We start from the raw sequence: 23083 nt of genomic DNA, 5'->3' as shown, positions 1-23083 counted from the left end.
AGCTCATCTCAAATTTCAGGACGATAGCGCCATTATTGAAGGCTGTAGCGTGATTACAACAGACAGACAGGCTTATATCGTCTTAGAATTTCTCCCTGATCAAGAATATATATACTTTATATAGTCGGAAATCGATACTTCGATGTGTTATACACGCTAACTTCCGAACGAAACAAGCTATCGACTTGAAACTTGGCACAAGTAGTTGTTATTGATGTAGGTCGGATGGTATTGAAAATGGGCCATATCGGTCCACTTTTACGTATAGCGCCCATATAAGCGGACCCTTAAATTTGGTTTGCGATTGCTCTAAGAGAAGCAAATTTCATCCGATCCGGCTGAAATTTCGTACAAGGTGTTGGTATATGTTTTCTAATGACCATGCAAAAATTGGTCCACATCGGCCCATAATTATATATAGGCCCCATATAAACCGTTCCCCAGATTTGATCTCCGGAGCCTCTTAAAGGAGCAAAATTCATCCGATCCGGTTGAAATTTGTAACGTGGTGTTAGTATAAGGCCGCTAATAACCATGCCAAAATTGGTCCATATTGGTCTACAGTTATATATAGGCGATCCCCAATCACACAAAAATTGGTCCTTATCGGTTCATAATCATGGTTGCCACTCGAGCCAAAAATAATCTACCAAAATTTTATTTTTATAGAAAACATTGTCAAAATGTTATTTCTTTTTATTTCTGTAAAAAAATTTTATTCTAGAGAAAAATTTTCTCAAGGATTGCTGTACAAACTTAAGCATTTGTTACCCTCACCATTTTATCTGCTTTTAAAGTCATATTTACATGAGAGAACATTCTTTGTTAGCATCAATGATATTGATTCAGAAATTGGAAAAATTAAAGCTGGAGTTCCTCAAGGCAGTGTGCTTGGGCCTGTGCTTTATACAATTTTCACAGCTGACATGCCTGTAATGGATGAGGTAACATTAGCAACGTACGCAGATGACACAGCAATATTGGCGACTAATAAATGTCACAAAAAGGCTACTAAAAAAAAATCCAAAACCAATTAAATACAATGCAAGAATGGTACAAAAAGTGGAATATTAAGGTTAATGCCGAAAAATCTGGCCATGTTTCATTTAGTCTTCGAAGAAAGGAATGTCCTCCACCTGTATTGAATGGAACAGTAATAGAGTCAGCATACTCTGTAAAATATCTTGGACTTCACTTGGATAAAAGACTAACTTGGAATGAGCACATTCGAATGAAAAGGCAGCATCTAAACATTAAAACAAAAAGAATGCATTGGTTGTTAGGTCAGAGATCTACACTAAGTTTAAATAACAAAGTTCTGCTCTATAAAACAATTTTAAAACCAATATGGACCTACGGAATTCAATTATGGGGTACTGCCAGCAATTCCAACATAGAAATTCTTCAAAGATACCAATCAAAAACTTTGAGGCTTATTACTGGCTCTCCCTGGTTTGTCAACAACAACAACATTCACAAAGATCTCAACATTCCTCTTGTTAAAGACGAAATTAAAAAGTTTAGTAGTAATTATCTGAATAGATTAAGTTATCACTCTAATGTATTAGCAATTAATTTGTTAGATGATACCGATGAAGTAAGAAGACTAAAAAGGCGACATGTTCTTGAACTCCCTTTTATTTAAGTAAAGCTTAACTATCAATGTCATGTAAATATTAGATATTTTAAAGAATATATTGTTAGGTTCAATGGAGCCTAAACAATTCAGTTTAAGATATGTAACAAAAAATTTGCTTAATGTTTTGTAGAAAAATAGATTGCAAATAAACAGAATTAAAAAAAAAAAAAAAAAAAAAAAATGTTATTTCTATAGAAAATTTTGTCAAAATTTTATTTCTATAGAAAATTTTGTCAAAATTTTATTTCTATAGAACATTTTGTCAAAATTTTATTTCTATAGAAAATTTTGTCAGAATTTTATTTCTATAGAAAATTTTATCCAAATTTTATTTCTATAGAAACTTTTTTCCAAATTTTACTTCTATAACAAAATGTTGTCAAACATTTTGTCAAAATTTTATTTCTATAGAAAATTTTATCCAAATTTTATTTCTATAGAAAATTTTTTCCAAATTTTACTTCTATAGAAAATGTTGTCAAATTTTTTTTTAATTATATACGTATTTAATCGGCCTTTTTTAGTTTAATATATACCACGTATGGACTATGTGGTATATATTACGGTGTTAGGAAGTTTTAAGATACCTTGCCATCGGCAAGTGTTACTGCAGTCCAAGTAATTCGATTGTGGATGACAGTCTTCAGTAGAAGTTTCTACGCAATCCATGGTGGAGGGTACATAAGCTTCGACCTGGCCGAACTTACGGCCGTATATACTTGTCATAAATTAGGGGTTATTTACTCTAAAAGAAAATAGGGGAATTTCGTTTGTCTAAACTTTCGTTCCGGAGGAAGGGAGTCGTGGGTTCGAACCCAGTTTCGACCAAACACCAAATAGTTTTACAGCGGTGGATTATCCCACCTCAGTAATGCTGGTGACATTTCTGAGGGTTTCAAAGCTTCTCTAAGTGGTTTCACTGCAATGTGGAACGCCGTGCGGACTCGTCTATAAAAAGGATGTCCCTTGTCATTGACCTTAACATAGAATTGGGCAGCACTCATTGGTAAGAGAGAAGTTCACCACTGGACTGAATAGTCTAAGTGAGCCTGAAATATCGGGCTGCTACTATACCTAACCTAACCTTCGTTCCGGACGAAAGTATGTTTTCCTTTTCTTTCAAGAATTATAGAAAATCGTCGAACAGTAATAGTTAAAGAATATAAATACACGGAACTGGATTGTCCTTATTTATGGCGGAGGATTTTATTTTTCAAAAGGAGCTTAGTTCAGGACATGTTGTGGTTTAAACTTTCGCTTGCATTATTTTCCATATTATGACTGTACAAACGCTTAATTTTTCCGTTGCCAAAGTTAAAATATTAACATATTTTTGGAAAAATGAAATATTTATATAGGTTGGTGAAAGTAAATTGTAATGCAATGATTAGCATGCCTGTTTTGTATATAAAAGGTATATAAAGGTCCCCTCTCAGTAATGATGGTAGCATTTCGGAGTGTTTCAAAACTTCTCACTGTAATGTGAAACGCCGTTCGGACTCGGCTAAACATGGAATGGAGTAGTTAAACGGCTTCATAAATTTTTAACGCAAAAACAAACAAAAAACTTAAATATCAAAATTTTTAACAAATCCAGAATACATATCAAATTAAAGATGGTTGAGATATGCTGATACTTTTTTTTGCGAAACATATGAAAGATTACATCTTATCCAAAAGTAATATCGAATTGCCTATGACATGAACAGTTTTCAGATAAAAAACACAAAGCGGCAATTGTTGAATCTCATGAATCTAATACAAATGGTCAATAGTTGTATTGTTGACTTGGCATTTTCGCTTGAATGCCGGATTATAGTATTTCATTGTCTATGGATTCTATACTGTCCCATTTTCAGTCATTGACAAATATCACATGCACCTCAATCGATATAGATAAAGGTCTTTAAGTGTTCCATATCGATTTGCGTGTTCTTATGCTGTCCCCATGTGTAATCTCCTTTTTGGAATCTTCCTAGCACTCTCCGCATAGCCGGATTGATTGTCCTTGCCAAGGATTTCGCCATATGCCCACAAAAGAGCTTGAATGGCAACATCACTGAATGGGAATGTGCATATGTTGTTATTATAATTGTTTGCTACATTTGCATTGTTTGCGAATGCTTGAGGAGGACCAATGCCATTTCTGAGGATTCAAGTGACATTCCATCGGATATGTCAATGCAGCACACATACGCATGCATCTACATTCATTCGCAAAAGTATTCCAAAGTATCCGATTTCATTGTAAGAATGACATCTTTGCCTAATACTCGATACGAATGGGCTAGGAAGAGCGCATCAAGTACAGAATGTTTTGCAGACTGTTTTTCTTGGGAATCTCTTGTCTACCCTTATTCATCTCAAAACGAAATCATCTTCTTGGCATTTCTTATCGATTTGTGTTTGCTGTAATTGGAACACAACCACATATGATTTCAATTGCTTGGGACAATACTGATTCTGATTTAGAGATGCGGGCAAATGAATATGACGAATATTTAATAAACATGCCGTGCTGTCATATCGACTCCTTGACGACAATCAAAATAGAATCGTAGGCCAATGTAAAGGAAGAGTATTTTGAAATTTAATTGCGGACTAAAAATCGAGTCCTATTCAAATTTTTCGAATTACCTTTTCATATTCGATCATTATACGACACTTTTCTCATTGAACTGCATTGTGGCGGCAATCCACGATGTCAAGACAAAGTCTGAAAAGAACAATTTCCTTTTGTCTTGGGGATTACTTTCGTCGTTTTCCAATTCTTCTTTTCCCAACTCAGTTCGTGGTGTGTAATCGCAGTTGCGCAAAAAATGTTTTTGGCTATGAAACTGGGAAACCATTGTATGTTCGCCCCTACATCTTTTACTGACTACGACATGACAAAGAAAATCAACCAGGGATTTGAAAAAGACGTTGATTATTCAAATGAGCTATAGAATGCCCCCTCTTGTCCTAGCAGCGAATAGATGGGAAGTGAATGGCAATGTGCCCATCTCCTGGCGAAATCATAATCAGACATTTTGATTGATTTGAAAAAAAAAAACTTTTTCTTGTTGTGGTTAAATTAGATTTGCTCAAAAGACTTTTCAGTTAAAACTTGCATCAAAATATGATTGTAGATAAACAATTCTTTTACCGAAGGCGTTCTTTAAGAATGTCAATAAAATGGGAAAAGAATGAAATACCAATATCTGAATTCGAACATTCCCTTTGTCCATTCATTATACTAAATAAACGACACGTTTGATTTGATTTTTCTAATTCGTACACCGAATTTAAAGAACTTGCGTGACAAAAAATTATGAACATTGTTAAATAATGGTCCAGTTTTTGAAATGCATGCTTCGCTTTGCATACCAATTTATCAATAATGTCTTGTAATTGATACACATACAGGAAGACTATGGTGCTGGTCAAGTCCTGTCCTCAGTCTTCAAGAAGAAAAGAACAGCAATACATGACTAGAAACATAATTTTCATAAAGCGCGAAGAACCGTCATCAATATTTGAACATTACAAAGGAAATCCATTCCAATAAATTGGGAAAATATATGACATTAATATATTTATGGTAATTTTTGTACGTAATCGATACCAGTGTACTGTTTTGTCCATCGGAATATAACCCTAACATTTCCAAATAGGGAGGACAAGTGGTTGATCTGCCACCTTTGACAACAAGTTTTATTTTTGGAGGCTTAAAAGCGAAAAAACTACTTTAAACAACTCGAAAAACACGATTTACCTTGTTCCACTTCCGAATGCTGATTTTAGAAACGAATCTATCGATAGTTATGACGATTTTCATTCCCAATTAATACTCACTATTCAATATAAAGGAATTTTGGGTAATAATTGTCCAATTGTTATGCTAGGGAAACGGTCTCCCATACTTCTTGCCATGTTTGGTTTTCGTCTATATAGCAGATAATTACAATTGCCTACAAGTTTTCTGCCAGTAGGAAATTCAGGAACGTCATGCAGCATCAGATAGAAAGCTAACGTCGAGAAAGCGTTTCACTTTCGCACACACGGATGAAAAAGACTGTTTTTCATATGTTTGGCTATAAACATTATATGTTTGGAATACAAATTTTTAAACACAATATTTTTGAGTGCAAGCATATAATGTTCATAAACTAGCATAACATGTTTGGGACATATATGTTAATATGTTAGAACATATTATGTTTGGGACATAAAATGTTTGTAAATATAATATGCTTGGATGCAAACATATATTAATTTAGAAATAGCCTATAAACATATATGTGTTTAGTAGCTTGGAGCGCTATTTAACAGGGAGCGATATTGAATTAAGTTGGTGGTTGTTGCTTGTTATTACAAAATTAACATTTTATTTTTCCTTGGGCAATTGATCTGCTACTTCTTTGATCCTTACAAACTGAGTGGTCCGCTGTTCGAATCCCCGTCCGGCAAAAGGTAAAATTAAAATAAAAAAATCATAAAATTGAATAATTTCTTCTACAATGTTTGTATCACAGAAAAAAGTGCTAAGAACTAAAAAATCTCGTGGAAGTGAGAAAGATGTGGGGGAATATACAATTAGGCAGAAACAAAATTTTGAGCATTCAGGTCGAAAACCTATGTTGTTAGCACCTATATTACCTGTTTATTTTCATAATTCATTATGATTGTAAATATATAAATAAATAAAATTTTGAGCACAATATTGTTTGGGAGAATTTTTTTTTAAGCATATAATATTTTTGGGTGCAAAATGCTTCCAAACATATTATATGTTCACATAATAACATATTGTTTTTTGGAAGACAACATTATTGAATTTGGATGCAAAAATACAAAATGTTTGGAACTTAGACTACCCAAACATATATTGTTTAGACCAATATGCTTTCAAACATATTATATATTGGAAGAGATCAAACATATAAATGTTTGGGCAATACCCAAAAATGTATATGCTTGAAGCAAAATATGTTTGGGAGTATATGTTACAGAAGCGATTTTTTGTGAGCGTGCAGAAACAAACAGCTCCATTGAATCGAATTGAAGTCCTTGACTGTGATTTTACACCCACACTCCTATTGCTCCATTGGATCATTGATTTATATGGCTGGATCTGTTTTCCATAACCTATTATCTTCTGTGGGAGAGGTGTAAATTATGTTGCTTTTGTTTCGCCTCGATTTCCTGCTGGTTCTTTTGTCAACAGAAAGTCTTAATGTAAATCCGAGGTATTTGGCCATTGTGGATGGCATTATTACATGTGCATAGTACTGTGAATCGGTGTAAATATTAGATGGGATGGGGTCAACGAAATCTGTGGTTATGAGCAGGGTATGGAGTAGACCTTAATAATTTGATCCATCTATGCAATACATGGATGGTTGGATTTGAAACAAACGCGAACAGTGTCTTTCAGGTTGAACGCCTTTCAAGTTCGATTGAGGTTCCTGTGAAGCTATAACAATGGATAGGTTGACGGATCACATGTGTAATGTTGTTTTGCGATATCGAAGTATTTGTGTGGTGGTGTATCCCCATAATCTCATATTCCACCTGTCCCATTGACAATCCAAATATGCTCATTTTATATTGGTACGTGCCTTAAAGTATCTATTATGTAATGTTTGTGCGGGTGCATAGCGTGGGAGAGAGTATTTGATGTGCTTATGTACGCTCTGAAGAGATGGGGCAGAACAGGTATATGACGATGTCCGCTGCTCCCGATAGTAGTTAACTTAAAAATCAATATTGCAAAGTCCTGCGAACACCCCTCACACATAGCCATGGGTGTGATTGACCTGTATGGTAGTCTCATTACGAAAGCAGTGCACAGCTCTTTGGATATTGTTATGGCACTTTTTACGGACAAATCTCATTGTAGTGGAACATTAGCCGAGTTCAAATTGACAAATAGGCAACATGCGCTCTGTCGTCTTGTCGAATTGTCTGTCTGCCTGCCTGCTTCACACACAGATGTCTCCCTCTGAATATCGAGCCTTAGCCTTTGTCGTTTGAAACTAAGATGGATTTCTGTGTGTGTGTTGGTCTTTCGACAGTGGGGGGTCATATGCTGAATAGTGCAACAGCCATCGTGTCAATGTTCAAGCAACGCCCACAGCTCTTCAGAGACAGCCAATCGCAAGTCGTGGTAGTATAGTTGTTTCACTCAGACTTGTAGTGTTTCATCCACATTCCACCGATGGGAGCACAACCAACCTGCTTCGTATAAGCTATGTGTGTAGGATATGCTCGGACTGGGGTAAAAACAAGTTGGCCAGCAAGTGAAACAGATGCTCTGGCTGCATACAAACCATGTATCGTTGTATTAGATACTTGCTATTGTGAACATGTGCTCATGTGCACGAAGCAGCTGTGTCGTACTGTCCTTGAGAGCAGTGGATGTCTCCGAGAAATGTCCAAAACTAAACTTGCTGTATTTGTATGCTCCTCTGCAATGTGTGGCTTAATCCCATTTGGGTTCTCGATTTCCATACTTGCGTTTCGCTTCGTTCTGGGCTACTTTTACAGAGATCATCGTCTCGTCTCCACGCAGTTGACTGTGGAGCCCCATCGTTGTGCAGTCGCCTTGGTGTGCGATTGTATGCTATGTTTCATCGATACGAATATGGCCAAAGACCAAACCCCATGGCTATGGCCACAAAGACAAATACACACTCGCATATCCGCGAGTATGCAGAGTTGTTTACAGTTTTAGTCAAGTTTGCATACTTTCTTAGTATCGTCAGAAATCGCGCGCGTATAGACGCAATATCCATTTTGATCGCTTAATTCGGGACTGTGATCTAAAACCGTGGTTCCCCCCTCTCCTAGAAAAGTGTTTATTGTTATAGATACAATCTAATCTAATGCCTGACCAACACCAATAATTCCATTTAATTGTAATCGGCCCAAGACCATTCCGATAATATCACTCAATTGTTCTAAATAAACCGAAAAGAATGTCTACGCTATACCCCTCTTTCCCCAACTAGATTATCGCGCTAGCATTCAAGACTCGAAAGTTCAAATCTCCGACGGCATGCGTCTAACGTGGAGTTAATTTTGAAGTGATTGGTGAATTTCAAAACTAATGCAAAATACAACGATCATTACGAAAAATGCAAGTCTATTATTCCCAATAATGTGAAAATTGAGGAAAAAAAAATTTGTTTATTTGGATATATCTCAAAATATACATCGACATATAACATATGCGTACATCTATGTGTACCCCACTAAAAGTGGTATCGAACATCATTCATTCAATTGAGATCTCTTATAGATGTAATCTCCGGAATATATTTTCATACTTGACATAGATACACATTAGTTAGTAGAGCATTGCATTGTGGCTTCCCTATTCCGGCAATGTCACTCTTTCCAAAGTAAGTATCTAAATAATCATTTTGAATCCACTATACAGCATTGAATGTTGACTATATTATACCCTACATCACAAACACTATGGTCCCATTCCAAAATCGTTAAAATTTGCTAAGAGCAACGATCAATAAACTCGGCAAAATTCGTCAAGTAACAAAAAGCGGAAGATATATATGAACCGATTTTGATAAAATTGCATACTCGTCTTCGGTAGTCAAGTAGGTGCATATCGACCAAAAGAGGTAAATGGAACCCCATTATACATCAGAAATTACACATATAGAGACAATATGGTAGCAACGAAAAGAATTGATTTGTGCTAAACTTCAAGGCGATGGATTAAAACCGGGAAAGCCTGCCTTTAATTAAAAATACATAAACTGACGAACAACGTGAAATTGCCCCGAACACAATAAAAAAAATAAAATAATAAATATGAATCGAATTGTACTCATGTTTTTACCCACGTTTATTTATTCGGTGAGGATATGTATTCGAGGTAAATATAATTTTACCGCGTTTGTTTTATTATTATCACTTGGTTGTAGCGATTCGATAAGGATACGAGTGGGTTTGTTGCCATATTTGCCAGAATCGGTAGTACACAGTCTCACATAAGTTTACATACCCTTGAGGTTTTTACCTTATAACTAAACATGTTTCTTGTTGTTGTTTATAATCCAGACTAAAAACATCTTCTTGAAAATTGACAAATACTTTGTTTTTCAAATTAATTTACAAAATCTAAAGCATATATATGCATATTCTATTATATTTTAATAATTAAAGAAAATACAATTTCTTAAACTGTATGTAAACTTGTGTAAGACTGTGTACATATATATATAAGAGCTATTTGTAAATCTGATCCTATCCGATTTGAAACAAATTAGGCATTTGTAAGGTCAAAGACATTTCTACTTTCTGTGCAAAGACTATGTTCCTGAAATTTGAAATGCAGTATCGTCTAAATTGCCTTAAACTGAAAGTAACATTTTTTAGAGTTAACTTGTCGTGCGCATTCGATTAATGCGATAAAAATCGGCAGAATTTAGATCTCATGCTAATTTAGTCTCCAAATGTTCAAATTTGTCTTCGTTAACCTTACAATCTCCTTCAGGAGTATGTTATCCCACATCCCTTGCAATACGTTACAAGATTTTCTCATATGATCCAAAAGCCATAGCTGGTGGCTTTATGGGCTGATGGCATCATTGAACCGTACTTCTTCAAAGATGATGCGAAACGTAACGTAACTGTGAATGATAAGCCTACCGTGAGATGATAACCAATTTGTTTTTTTTTTTACCAAAAATGCAAGAGCTTGACATGTGGTTTCAACAGGACGGCCACATGCCACATGGAGTTTTTGAGAGGCCGGTTCGGTGAACATTTTATTTCACGTTAAGATCGTGTGATTTAACGTCTTAGATTATTTTGTTGGGGCTATGTTAAAGCTCATTTTTATACAGACAAGCCCGCTTCAATTAACGCATTGGAAGAAAACATTAAAGCATTTATTCATGAACATTTTTTCACCTTAAGATCGTGTGATTTAACATCTTAGACTAGTTTTTTGGGACTCATTTCTATACGGACAAGCCCGTGGTGCAATGGTTAGCATGCCCGCCTTGCATGCACAAGGTCGTGTGTTCGATTCCTGCTTCTACCGAACACCAAAATGTTTTTCAGCGGTGGATTATCCCACCTCAGTAATGCTGGTGACATTTCTGAGGGTTTCAAAGCTTCTCTAAGTGGTTTCACTGCAATGTGGAACGCCGTTCGGACTCGGCTATAAAAAGGAGGTCCCTTGTCATTGAACTTAACATGGAATCGGGCAGCACTCAGTGATAAGAGAGAAGTTCACCAAAGTGGTATCACAATAGACTGAATAGTCTAAGTGAGCCTGATACTTCGGGCTTCCACCTAACGTAACCTAACCTATACGGACAAACCCGCTTCAATTGACGTATTGGAAGACAACATTGAAACATTTAATCATGAGATACCGGCCGAAATGTTGGAAAGATATGCTAAAATTTGTCAACATTTGCATGAAATAGTTTTCAAACATTTAATTATATGGACCATACTATCGATTTAAATAAAGATTTGATGCATTTTTCTGAATTTTATGTTTTTTATAGTTTTAAATTTTATAAGAAATATTAGCACCATAGCAAAAATGTTTATATTCTGATCCATGTAGAATATACATGTTTACTGATGCGATTGATGTTTGCTACAAAACTAGCAAATTTATATGTGTGCAATATTTTTATCTGTGATACTTCTGTTCAAATGAATATAAAAGGAAAGAAACTTTATAGTAAGTTTATCGTCCCGACCAGAGAATGAAGCCGACCCATTTTTGTCGGCGATACTAAATATTTGCCTCCGGCAGCGGCGACTTGACGGCGGACAATTATCCATTATAACATAAATTTGAAGTTATTCGAATGATAATAAGATTAGTTGTACCAACAATCTTACAATCAAAAGTACATTTCATTAAAATTTTCTGTGCTAAATTTTTCTATAATATTATAGCGGTTTGATATTGATTGATTGTGGGTGGAAGATTTAAAATTTTGGAAAAAAACGACATTTATTAATACATTTTTCTGATTTAAATCATTTTTATTTTAATTGGCGGTTATATTTGAGTCGAAAGGAGTCGACATATTCGTCGGCGGCGTCGACTGGCAAAAACTGGTCGGCGGTGCGACTCGGCGGTTTCATTTCTGGTCGCGACATGTATTTTGAAAAGATTATATTCAGTGGGAATATATTTAAAATTACGGATGTTCACGCTATAAAACTAACATGTTTTTGGAGCTAACTTTATTATTTTCAAAATACAAGTTTTTCATTCACCCTCTCTCTCTCGAGATTATATTGTAAAATATACAACTTAGGAGAGACCCAAGAGTTTTGTTGAGAATCCTTTCTATCCTCTATCCGGTGAGGCCTTTGGCGCTTAGGAAAAAAAACGACATTTATTAATACATTTTTCTGATTTAAATCATTTTTATTTTAATTGGCGGTTATATTTGAGTCGACATATTCGTCGGCGGCGTCGACTGGCAAAAACTGGTCGGCGGTGCGACTCGGCGGTTTCATTTCTGGTCGCGACATGTATTTTGAAAAGATTATATTCAGTGGGAATATATTTAAAATTACGGATGTTCACGCTATAAAACTAACATGTTTTTGGAGCTAACTTTATTATTTTCAAAATACAAGTTTTTCATTCACCCTCTCTCTCTCGAGATTATATTGTAAAATATACAACTTAGGAGAGACCCAAGAGTTTTGTTGAGAATCCTTTCTATCCTCTATCCGGTGAGGCCTTTGGCGCTTAGGACAGTGATATTGATATTGATTGATTGTGGGTTGAAGATTTAAAATTTTGGAAAAAGGCGACATTTATTAATACATTTTTCTGATTTAAATCATTTTTTCTTAATTGGCGGCTATATTTGAGTCGGAAGGAGTCCACATATTTGTCGGCGGCGTCGACTGGCAAAAACTGGTCGGCGGTTTCATTTCTGGTCCCGACATGTATTTTGAAAAGGTTATATTCAGTGAGAATATATTTATAATTATGGATGTTCACGCTATAAAACTGACATGTTTTTGGAGCTAACTTTATTATTTTCAAAATACAAGTTTTTCATTCACCCTCTCTCTCTCGAGACTATATTGTAAAATATACAACTCAGGAGAGACCCAAGAGTTTTATTGAGAAGCCTTTCTATCCTCTATCCGGTGAGGCCTTTGGCGCTTAGGACAGTGATTTTGCGAGTTGTTTATGCAATCATCTTTATTACTATTACTTTATTACCAAATAAATACCTGGTTATGTATCTTAAAAACGACACATTTCTCCGTGTATTAAACTAACACCTCTTATTGAAAACCATTTACAAAGAAATTTGGTAGTGCACTTATTTTCATGAGGGCAATGACTACTTCCGTTATAGCGTCATCTCTATTATTTTTCGTCATTTGAAATAAATTTCGTTCCAACAAAGATCAATTTTTAGACATGTTTCTCCATTTCTACATTCGCGCTTGTATCAATTTGTATTTGTTACCATAACAATATTAAGGCATTTGAATAAAGGGACATTCTTTTCTAACATCAACCCTTAAAACATTCATATACGTCCATACTTAGTGCATACAGGTGTTGCAGCTGACAATGGCGAATACGGCCAAGGGATGAAATGTAGTACTGTGTGGACAGACTTAAGCTTGAACAGAATAGGGAATTCAATGTGGTAATACACTCACTGAACTGAATGAAGGAATCTACGTCTTCAGATATCGGTCTGCAAGTTAAGATTTAAGTAAGTCTAATAGTTTAACAAATTCTCTGGCGGAAACCTTCAAAACTCACCTGTTCTTGAGAAATCGAACGTGTAACCTTTCCGATTCATATATACATGAGTAATCTATAGGGATTTTAAGAAAAACATTTGTGAGAACTCACGAAGCGAAAGTGTAACGATATATATTCAAGTCATATTCTTTTAAGACGGATCTTAACAATACAATCATATTTCCAGAAGTTTAATGTCTATTTTCTGATGTAGGAAGGGTTGCCCATGGCAACGCAACCACTTCATTTGGATATGAAAAATTGGGATTTTGAGAGAGAACGGAGTAGGTATTGTAAGAATACCTACTTCTTGGATGAGTTTCAAAAATATTGTCCAGAATTTCCCTTTCGCCAGTTATCTCAAGCATTCGTCGCAATTGCAGGCAGCTAAAACATTGTTCCAGCATGAATATCTGTGCTAACGAGTGTGGAAACACACGAATTATCCTATAAAAACATTAGGAGGTATTTGACACAAAGGAGCGCGAAAATGAATTCATATGGCGATTTAATTTAAGAAAGACACGGTCAACGATTAACCGAACCATTCGATACGATGAGCGGTGGATGGATGGAGCTACATCATCCTTCTTTGCATTGACAGAGTCCACAGACTCTTCAACTGCAGCAGACACAGCGACGTGGATTTCACATTATATCGCAACGCTCAGCCAGCCTGTGCCTGTAAGTGCCTTTTGGGCTGCTTAATGAAACACGAATAAGCGGCTCAGCATGTGGCTAAGCCGATCATAATTCTTGTTTGTCAGTCCCAAACTGAGCTAGAGACCAGCAGCTTTTGTTGCCTTTGTGTCTGGATCTTTTCATTCAAACCAAGCACATTTATACAGAAAATATTTGTTCATGTGTCAAGTGACTTGAGGCAATTTGCTCCTACTGTGGCCACAAGAATGTGCTTCTTTTCTTGTCTCATTGTCAGACCTGCTTAAAGATTAGTCTCTCAAGCTGTTGTTCCTGCGATGGAGCGCTGCATTTGCATCTGAATGTAATTTAGCTGTGAAGTTATAAATTTTCACGATGATATCTATTAACGCACAGCTTTTGCTCCAGTCTCGCCCCAACCTTTCCTTGCGACAGTGGATTACCAAAACCATCTACTGTGGCTGTGAGATGTTGTTGGCAACATCCAGCGATCGCTAGTTAATGCGAATGGAAGTGTGAGTGTGTGGTTGCTATTAGGTTTATATGTCGAATGAATGTGACGGCTACAGATACAGATTCACTGCGACGGTTAGTTCATTGGTAGACAGCATGGAACCAGCATCTATGGACTCCGTGCAAATATGTTCTTTGATATTCCCACACGATGGTCCTGGTTGGGCCTTGAGTGCATCATTGTGACTGCCTTGGCCACTTGTAATAGCTAATCCATTGGAGAGGACATTGATTTTTTTGCCGTGGTTCATAATAACCGGAGAAAGAGCAGCAAACATCGATGTCCTACATAATTCTCCATGACAAGCCAAAGAATATGCACCGAGTGCGAGTGTGAAAGCGACGGACATGGGTGCAAGAACAATTTGTAAAACCATTTGATAACAGTAGGGTGCCCTACTGTAAGCTCTGATGGGACCCTCCACTCCCCATCACGATTACTGATGTGACAGTTCTGCAAAAAAAAAACAATGCAATTCGCATCTCTCAACAATGTACGAACATTGCCTTGCACACGTTTATGTCCATCATGCAATGGGATCACTTTGGAATGGGGGGCATTTGGCATTTAATAAGGATTAAAAACTCAAAATCTCATGGGAAGCGATATCAGTGAGAGCTTTTATTGAAGCAAAATTCATTCACCTTGGTGCCTCGTAATTTAAAAACATAATTCGATTTGTGCTCCCGATTTCAGACGATGACGTAAATGAAGTCTTGCCATATGGTTTTGACCTAAGCCATTAGCTTATTTTGTATGAACTTCGTTGGATCAATTGCTCCCCCCATTTGGCGACATCTTGCACTTTCTGAATTCACGAGACTGAATCTGAATTATAGTCGCACATATAATTAAAACAAAAATACGAAAATTCCGAACAAATAAAACTTATAAATATCATAATATCCCAGAGCTTGAATCCAGGCCAGGAGATCCGAAGTGGATTGCTAGGCGTATTTTCTACATGCACTGAAAAAAAAATATAGACCTAATATGATGGATTATGCGATCTAATTTGTAGGTTACCCTATTTACACAATATTAAGGATTTATTTAAAATAAATAAATTTTAATTAAAATAAAGCTTATAATCTTTGATTTAAAAATGTTCTTCATTATGCTTAGGACACGAATCTTTGTCAAAGTCGCGTGTCTTTGAAGTAAGACTACTTTTCCTTAAAGTAAAGAAAAACATTTTTGATTTGAAGAAATAATTATAAAATTAACTGATATATTGAACCATTGGATTAAAGATAAAAAACTTCAAATATACGTTAAGACTTTTATTAAAGATTTTGCATTTCTGGTTTAAAGGTTTTTTGAAATTAAGAAAACATATTTTACTTTGAAGTATCTGTTAATTTGGACGTTTAAACTGAAATTTATTTGTACATGAAAAACTTTGGACTTTGTTGGATCAATTGCTCCCCCTATTTGTCGATATCTTGCCCTTTCTGAATTCACGAGTTTTCAAAGACTGAATATGAATTAAAGTCGCACATATAATTAAAAAATACGAAAATTCCGAACAAACAAAAATTACAAATACCATAATCTCTCAGAGCTTGAAACCAGACCAGGAGATGCGACGTGGTTTACTAGGCGGATTTTCTACATGCACTGAAAAAATATTGGCCTAATATGAAGGATTATGCAACCTAAATTTTCGGTCACCCAATTTACACAATATTAAGGATTTATTTAAAATAAAGAAATTTTAATTAAAAAAAAAGTTTATAATCTTTTATTTAAAAATGTTCTTCTTTATGTTTAGGTTTAAAGGTTTTTTGAAATTAAGAAAACATATTTTACTTTGAAGTATCTGTTATAATTTGAACGTTTAAACTGAAATTTATTTGTACATGAAAAACTTTGTTAATATATCGCAAAGAGAAAATCAAAATTCGATAGATCAGATGTGTATTCTAATTTTAATTTTGTAAAGCCTAGATTTAAAGACACATAACTCCCTAAAAAATGTCTTTATTTTAAAGAAACTGAATGTTTGGCTCGGAATTAATACCAAAATCCTTAAGGGAAGGACCAAATCTTTGGAATGTGATTGTGGTTGTATTTTGTTGAGTGTGGTTGTACCCAAAATTTTGATTGATACCCAAGGCATTCAACGACAGTAAGACATTATCTTGTATTGTTGGGTGTAATGGCGCAAGAGCTTTCGGTAATGAATTTTCACCTCAATTACTTGCCGAGTTTTGTTGGCTATGGATTACGTGCGAAATTCACGAAATTTGCACAATGTCACTTTAATCAGCGTCAAATTATAATGCTCCAAAATATTTATAACTCGTAACATATTTCTCTAATGTTCTTGTTTCCGATAGCATTCAAAAATTCTAATGAAGGAAAATGGAAACAAATGAATGCAATATTCAACAAAAAAGTTTTTCAAGACAAATACTGCTCATTTTGTTGATGAAGTCACAAATTCTCAAGAAAATTAAAAAATGAAATTCGGTTATCGAATCTTTTGATCTTTTGATGATGTAATTTACTTTTTTTTTACATAGTCCTTCTATACTCCACGCCATCAATATTCATTTGTTTTCTTTTCTCAAAAGCCTTAGTTGGGAGATGTCACTTTAATGACAGAAGTGTTCAGAGCATCCAAAATAATTCACAATTGATGGTATTCAAAACTCTATTCCCCTTCCATTAGGAGTGAGTAGTTAACCCACAAATGTGTAAACTGTGTCTTGTAATCACTTGCCTTACTTAATCCTTCGATCACAGAATTGTATTTAACCGATTACCAACGTCAACGACATTGGGCTTTAAGGGATCCAACAATGGAGTTGACTAAACATTACTCGTCCACCATTTGATCAAGGACCAGTGAAGTGGCTCGACTGCATTCAGCCATTTGCCCTTCCCACACTAGCAATTCATCGGCAAAGGCAATAGGCAAGCACCAGAGGTCGGTCATCCCTTAAAGAGATGGCCCATGAATAGTAAATAAAACATTGTGGGGGGGACAAAGGAAGAGGACTAAGCAAACATATGCCGGCGACATGTGTACACAATGAATATTTCGAATGTGTCCAGTCATTGAATCATTGCCATCGTTTTGTAAGACTATATTGTGCGATGGATAAATTTACAAATGGACCAGTCCATCTCTTCCCTGACCAAATCTCTTCTCTTCACCCTAAGTGGGATTAGAAGTACCAGTCCATTGTTATGCGATTAGGGTAGGGTTGGATATTTGAAACACACATATTACGGCCAAATAAAATCCTTCCAGCTTGTGGTGACATTATTTCTATGGTATATTTAATACATTTGCACACGATTGACGTCACTTCATACAAGGCAATCTCAATAAACTCGATGATGATAACATGTTAGCGAAGCCAATTCATTTGTTTTTCAATTATCTAATTGATTTAAATTTACTTTTCTTCGACACGGCATTTGTTTATGCTAAAGATTCCCAGGTGGCTTCTGCTCCCCACTGAATTCAAAATTATTTCGGTTCGTCCCTGGACATCTTCATTAGTGCATGCTTCAGAAAAGAGAAGTGTGATGTCAAAATCAATCGCAAAAGAGAAAAAAGTAATTGATGAAAGCTGAATCATTGATCAGTTTGTGTTTCTACAGGCAGAGAAAACAAGCTGTTTGAACAGGTGAACAATTATTCGAGGCTTTGTATTAAACGTGTTCGTATTTTTATTATAAAAAGCATGGCAACCCTTAATATAAGAAACATGGCAACCAAAAATGTTCGTCCCTGAACATCTTCATTAGTGCATGCTTCAGAAAAGAGAAGTGTGGTGTCAAAATCAATCGCAAAAGAGAAAAAAGTAATTGATGAAAGCTGAATCATTGATCAGTTTGTGTTTCTACAGGCAGAGAAAACAAGCTATTTGAACAGGAGAACAATTATTCGAGGCTTTGTATCAAACGTGTTCGAATTTTTATTATAAAAAACATGGCAACCCTTAATATAAAAACATGGCAACCAAAAATGTGTACAACTAATCTGTTCAAACCAGTTTCATCCTATTATATCCTCAGATGTTTACAGAAAAGATGTATATTTGTGGTGAGCATATTTGTTTTCTCAAATTTTTGATCACAGTATGCAACAAAGTGCTTTCATCCTTAAAGATCTTATACAGTCAGTACTCCATTTGATATCGCCTAAACCGTTGATATCAGGTAAAGAATATTTTTTCTTGAACTCAGACAATTATATTGCAAATATCCAATATATTTTCATGTCACTTTCAATTGAGCTGATCTTGTCCAATGATCAAACTTAATTGTGGATAAAAACATTCAAACTATATTAGAATGTTCGAATCAAACTGCTTTGTTTGACACTGGTTTGGGACAATCGAGGATCGCTCACTTGTCCGGGATCAATAGGGGACACATACTTTATCTGTATTTGCAATTGTTGTCTTAGTTAAGAGATCATCACTATATAGCTGGTATCATCTTCTTATGAATGGGTAATTAATCATAATTAATATGGAGGTTGTTGTTTGACTTTTGAAGATAACACATTGATTTTTGTTTATGTGCTGTAGCAGTTTTGGTTTGAGGCGATTTGATTCCCATTGGCTATCAACATATTTTGAAAGGTTTGACAGACACCACATTGAGTCCAGAATGGGACTGTATAAATCAATGCCAGTTTAGGCCGAGATTGGCCCACAGGGAGAGTCTTCCCAATGTGTGTCAAGCAACACCTTCGATTAGGCGACAATAGATTCATGAGCCGAAGTCTTAGTGCGAGCAGAAAAAGGTGTCGCTTTGTTATGTAAATGAGGCTAACTGATAAATCAAAGCTTGTTGGCATGAGTTTGAATGGATGACTACTAGGGAGACAAATTACTTCCCATTTGGCTTGGTGGTGCGATAGTGCGTGCATTGACTCCCAACTTGATGATATTTTGATGTTGAATAATTCTGCTATTTCTTTTCAGAGTTGGCGTGAAGGGAATCCAAGAATTGGGCAGTCTAGGCGGACGCTTATTGTTTGAGGCCATTGCTTTGCTTCTGCCTACAGAATGATGGAACATATTCCATCAATATCATTGCCTGGGATATCGATAGCACATCCACTTTCTATTTCGTCGGGGCAAACGCTTGGCAACCACTTCGGAAACAATCCCGTAGTCAGCTCTTCCACTGGGAGCCACATAGAACAGTTGGCAGCGGCGGTGCATCACCATCACCACCACAACAATCAATCGGGCGTCCAACAGGGCACCACCAACAACAGCATCTCACTTAATTCACTTTGTGGCTTGCAAAGCCAACACTCCAGTTCACCGTCCACGTCTTTATCTGGCCCCAGTAATACGGTAGCTAGTAGTAGTCCATCGCTATCACAAAACAATCAGCAGATCTCACCCGCTCATAATTACATACTCCACCACGCTCACCATTCGTCACATTTGCAGAGTGCGGGATCATTGCATCATAATAGTTCAGGCTCTGTACATAGTCACTCGCTGGCACCATCTGCCAGAAGTCTACCGTTACGACCAAGCGATCACATAGCTGCACACCTACAGAATAATATAACACACAGCCACATACCGGGAGAGTCTTCGTCAGGGTCATCATCATTGACATCGTCGGCGATTTCTTCGGCTAATTCGTCAGCAATGGCTGCCGCAGCGGCGCATTTACACCACACTACTCAGTCGTCCCAAATGAGCAACCTGCATCAAAATATGGGGTCCCTCATGAACAGCGGTGGCAGTGCTAGGTGAGTAATGAAATGATCCACCCTACATCTTCTGGCTTTATGCCTCCCTTACCTATTGCTCTATTTCCAGCGACGTCTTCTTCAGTCTTATGATACAGAATACAACGAAACGACAAAACGAAGAACACATCAAACGTCCAATGAATGCATTCATGGTGTGGTCCCGCTTGCAGCGCAGAAAAATAGCTCAGGACAATCCGAAAATGCACAATTCAGAAATATCGAAGCGTTTGGGTAAGTCACGAATCTTATTAAGATGGGAAATGTTTCCCCATATCAGGCATCAAACATTCCCCTGATTCTTAACCTAATCACTGACACGTTTGCTACCAAAGTGTCCACATCGGTATTTAATCAGCCCACTGTCAACCGATGACTATGGACACCACGACGAGTAATACTCAAGCCCACACTGGGTAACTGGTAAACATGTAACCATGATTGCTTTCTATTATTTGCAAAATATTACTTGGCATGATCACATGCCGAGCTATTGTTCAACTGCTGGGTGTCAAAGATGACGAAAGCTGTCAAACAAAGACAGAAACAAAATCATCCGCGTTACCAGAGACAACGCTTTAGCTAATCCAGCCTAGCCAAGGGTGGATGCCTGCCAGCGGTGATTGTGCCATTCACGCCTCGCCTCACGCAATCTGCTTCGAATCATCTTCGTCATCGTCGTCGTGCATTGCCAACCACCGACGAACAAAAGATCCTGAACTCCTAACCAGTTGCATTGATAAGTAGTTTGCTAAACTTAATCCCTGATTTATCGAAATGGGAAAATAGAGGCCGCGTGCCTCTCGACGAAGCTCATTGTGCCACCGCAACTTTGTCAATCACGACTCTTTAAAATTTAATTCAATTTCGTTTCCATCCGCATAACAATAGTTTCCTCTCAAACAACTCGAGTCAGCATTGTTGGTGCGTCATGTGACACGTGTCCTTCGTACTGTATTAACTATGTTATTATTTGCTTTTGGCGTCGACACTTCCTACACCCTCACCCCACTCTCACATACTCGTTCTCATTCTACCCGCTTCTCGTTCTCTTTCCGTCCATCAATGTAACTTTTCCTTTTAGCATAACAAAAGATAACGATTCCTTGCATCTTTACAATTTTCTTTTATGTCAATGTACACACACACAGATTCGTTTAGAAAAAGCCTACATGGATTTGGGTTATATTTGTGTGTAAATATAATGCTCACACAGGACATGAAGTTGGTACACTCAGTGTATTAGAGTGCTGTAATTTTCTTCAATCTCCTCCATCGATGATGTTCTGTGTTCAGACATACATGCCGGAAAAAATATATTCCTCTGGAACGAAATTTCAGAGAAACAAAATTCCCCTTTCTCATAAAGTAGTTTCTTTACGAAAACATAAACCCGAATTTATGTCAAGCGATGCAACGATTGTCTCTAATATTTTTTATTTGCTTATAAAGAAAATTTCTTTCCGTCCCAAGAAAACTCTTCTTTCAGAGTAGGCAGTCCAAAAAACGGCCTTACTAGCGATAACATAGATTTTATTACTATTACGTATTTACGGGGACCATGAAACATTTTTACCATCATCATGATTCAGCACGAATCTTATGCTAATAGTAATAACATGCGTGTAGCATTGTTTGATTTCATTTTGGTTACCCTCTGAAATGTTATGATATTGAAAAATGCTTTGGTTTCAGTTAAAAGAACCTGGTCGTCATACTATGATATTCGAGAAAACAGCCAAATAGAGAAATGGTGGCACACTATTCGGAACAAAATTCATGAGGATCCTGTAGAGGTAGCAGTGGCAAGCTACATGGTTAGTACTGTTCTCGGGAGACCAGTAGTTGCAATGTTATTTGGAAGAAAAATCTAAAATTTGTACAATAAACAGTGGACGACTTTTAGAGGAAGTAGACACAATTTCCGTAGACGAAACTTTTAGTGTGGAAAGGCAAATGATTCATATGAGCTGTACAACGACTACAACTTCAAGCAACCATATTGTGAAAATTTCTTTGCTTAATTCACTTCGGGAACTCTATTATACAATAACTGGAATGCCAATCTTGCATTTTTTGGCCCAAAAAAATAAATCACTGTCACAACACTGATAGCTGAATTGGAAGATATATCCAAAAACTTCCTTTGCATTCTTATTGTCTGTCATTCTTTGTTTTCCTTGGCTTAATTATGCAAAACTGTCTATCCAATCTTCATTTATTTAGCCGCAATTCACCTGAATTGATGTAACTCATTTGCATTTCACTGTGAAAGTGTGTAAGTTCCCCCAAAAGCTGTGTGAAATTTCTATGCATTAGTGATGTCATAATCACTCTGCGCAATGTAGTGAATTTCTTTTGGCTCAATTCTATGGAAAATAAAAACTACTCACATCAAGAATACAAAATACCAAAGTAAATTTCTAGAGAAAGGTCTAAAACATCGAACAAGAATAACCGTGACAATACGCTAATTTTTACTGTGAAATACTAACAATGTGAAATGAAATTAACTTATTTTTATGGCAACAAAATGTGTCTGTTTTGGTATAATTTTATAATTTTTTCAAAAATTTCCCCCTCCCGTTGATATAACGTATTCCAAATATGTGACCAAAATGGCTGTTAAACATTTTTCCAGGAGGATATTGCAAATATCTTGATACTACAATATTGGGTACATTTTTAGTTCTAAACATTAGGCTACATAATCTTTTAGGTCAAATCTTTTTTCGGTGTAGTTGGAAAACCACCGTC

The 23083-nt window shown here is 36.3% G+C and overlaps 1 protein-coding gene across 4 annotated transcripts in view; it reads left to right on the top strand.

The window, feature by feature from the left end:
• Sox21b (SRY-box transcription factor sox21b) overlaps positions 1-23083 on the top strand; it is a 152467-nt gene that overhangs the window by 107373 nt on the left and 22011 nt on the right. For 2 of the 4 annotated variants that reach the window (XM_075305459.1, XM_075305457.1), the window contains 2 exons: positions 19536-20326; positions 20397-20560. In XM_075305459.1, the coding sequence (XP_075161574.1) occupies positions 19620-20326; positions 20397-20560 (871 nt within the window). In that variant the 5' untranslated portion in view covers positions 19536-19619. Of the gene's footprint in view, positions 1-8194; positions 9025-19335; positions 19471-19535; positions 20327-20396; positions 20561-23083 lie in introns of those variants that run through there. The other 2 variants (XM_075305456.1, XM_075305458.1) reach the window with 2 other exon arrangements.

Source organism: Haematobia irritans, chromosome 4 (assembly GCF_050003625.1).
Source record: "Haematobia irritans isolate KBUSLIRL chromosome 4, ASM5000362v1, whole genome shotgun sequence".
Classification (NCBI taxonomy): Eukaryota; Metazoa; Arthropoda; class Insecta; order Diptera; family Muscidae; genus Haematobia; species Haematobia irritans.
The sequence above is the reverse complement of the archived record's forward strand: the minus strand, read 5'-3'. Positions and strand labels throughout refer to the sequence as shown.